Source organism: Malurus melanocephalus, unplaced genomic scaffold (assembly GCF_030028575.1).
Source record: "Malurus melanocephalus ecotype Western Australia unplaced genomic scaffold, MMel_1.1 scaffold_1615, whole genome shotgun sequence".
NCBI lineage: Eukaryota > Metazoa > Chordata > Aves > Passeriformes > Maluridae > Malurus > Malurus melanocephalus.
In genome coordinates this window covers 7,642-9,121 of record NW_026624847.1, presented here as the reverse complement: position 1 = coordinate 9,121, position 1,480 = coordinate 7,642, and the positions used below count along the sequence as shown (strand labels likewise).

Below are 1,480 nucleotides of genomic sequence, written 5' to 3'. Positions count from 1 at the left end.
AGGGTAGATCTATGGGGCAGGGTGGATCTATGGGATCTATGGGATCTATGGGGCGATCTATGGGGTCAATGGGGCAGGGGGGCTCTATAGGTGGATCTATGGGGCAGGGGGGATCTATGGGTGGATTTATGGGTGGATCCATGGGGCGCTCTATGGGATCTATGGGTGGATCTATGGGGCAATCTATGGGATCTATGGGGCAGGATGGATCTATGGGGCGATCTATGGGATCTATGGGTGGATCTATGGGGCAATCTATGGGATCTATGGGGCAGAGCAGATCTATAGGTGGATCTATGGGATCTATGGGGCGCTCTATAGGATCTATGGGTGGATCTATGGGGCAGGGCAGATCTATGGGATCTATGGAGCAATCCATGGGATCTATGGGGCGCTCTATGGGATCTATGGGGCAATCTATGGGGCAGGGCGGATCTATGGGGCAATCTATGGGGCAGGATGGATCTATGGGGGGCTCTATGGGATCCATAGGTGGATCTATGGGGCAGTGCAGATCTATGGGATCTATGGGGCGATCTATAGGGTCTATGGGTCAATCTATGGGTCAGGGCGGCTCCCGATTGGAGGAGCAGGTGCGGGAGGGGCGGGGCCTGGCGGCTCTGGGGGGGTGGGAGCTGCTGCGGGCGCTGCTGGTGCTGAGTCTGTGCGCACAGCCCTGGCTGGAGCGGGACCCCGAGAGGGTGAGAGGTGACCCCAAAACGGGGATTCTGATCCCAAAATGGGGATTCTGACCCTAAAATGGGATCCCGAGAGGGTGAGAGGTGACCCCAAAACGGGGATTCTGACCCTAAAATGGGGATTCTGATCCTAAATGGGGACCCCGAGAGGGTGAGAGCTGATCCTAAATGGGATTCTGATCCTAAAATGGGATCCTGATCCTAAATGGGACCCCGAGAGGGTGAGAGGTGACCCCAAAACGGGGATTCTGATCCTAAATATGGGATCTGATCCTAAAATGGGATCCTGATCCTAAAATGGGATCCTGATCCTAAATATGGGGATTCTGATCCTAAAATGGGGATTCTGATCCTAAATATGGGATTCTGATCCTAAAATGGGATCTGATCCTAAAATGGGGATCCTGATCCTAAAATGGGGATTCTGACCCTAAAATGGGGATTCTGACCCCAAAATGGGGATTCTGATCCTAAATAGGGACCCCGAGAGGGTGAGAGGTGACCCTAAATGGGATCCTGATCCTATATATGGGATCCTGATCCTAAATATGGGATCTGATCCTAAATATGGTATCCTGATCCTAAATGGGATCCTGATCCTAAATATGGGATCCTGATCCTAAATATGGGATCCTGATCCTAAATATGGGGATTCTGATCCTAAATGGGGATTCTGACCCTAAAATGGGATCTGATCCTAAAATGGGGATTCTGATCCCAAAATGGGGATTCTGATCCTAAATAGGGACCCCGAGAGGGTGAGAGGTGGTCCTAAATGGGAT

At 51.5% G+C, this 1,480-nt stretch overlaps 1 protein-coding gene across 1 annotated transcript in view; it reads left to right on the top strand.

Annotated features, from left to right (window-relative positions):
• The window catches only part of LOC130587188 (shematrin-like protein 2), a 4,781-nt gene that overhangs the window by 930 nt on the left and 2,371 nt on the right, over positions 1-1,480 (top strand). The window contains exon 2 of the mRNA XM_057388151.1: positions 108-701. Coding sequence (XP_057244134.1) covers positions 108-701 — 594 coding nt within the window. The remainder of the gene's footprint in view (positions 1-107; positions 702-1,480) is intronic.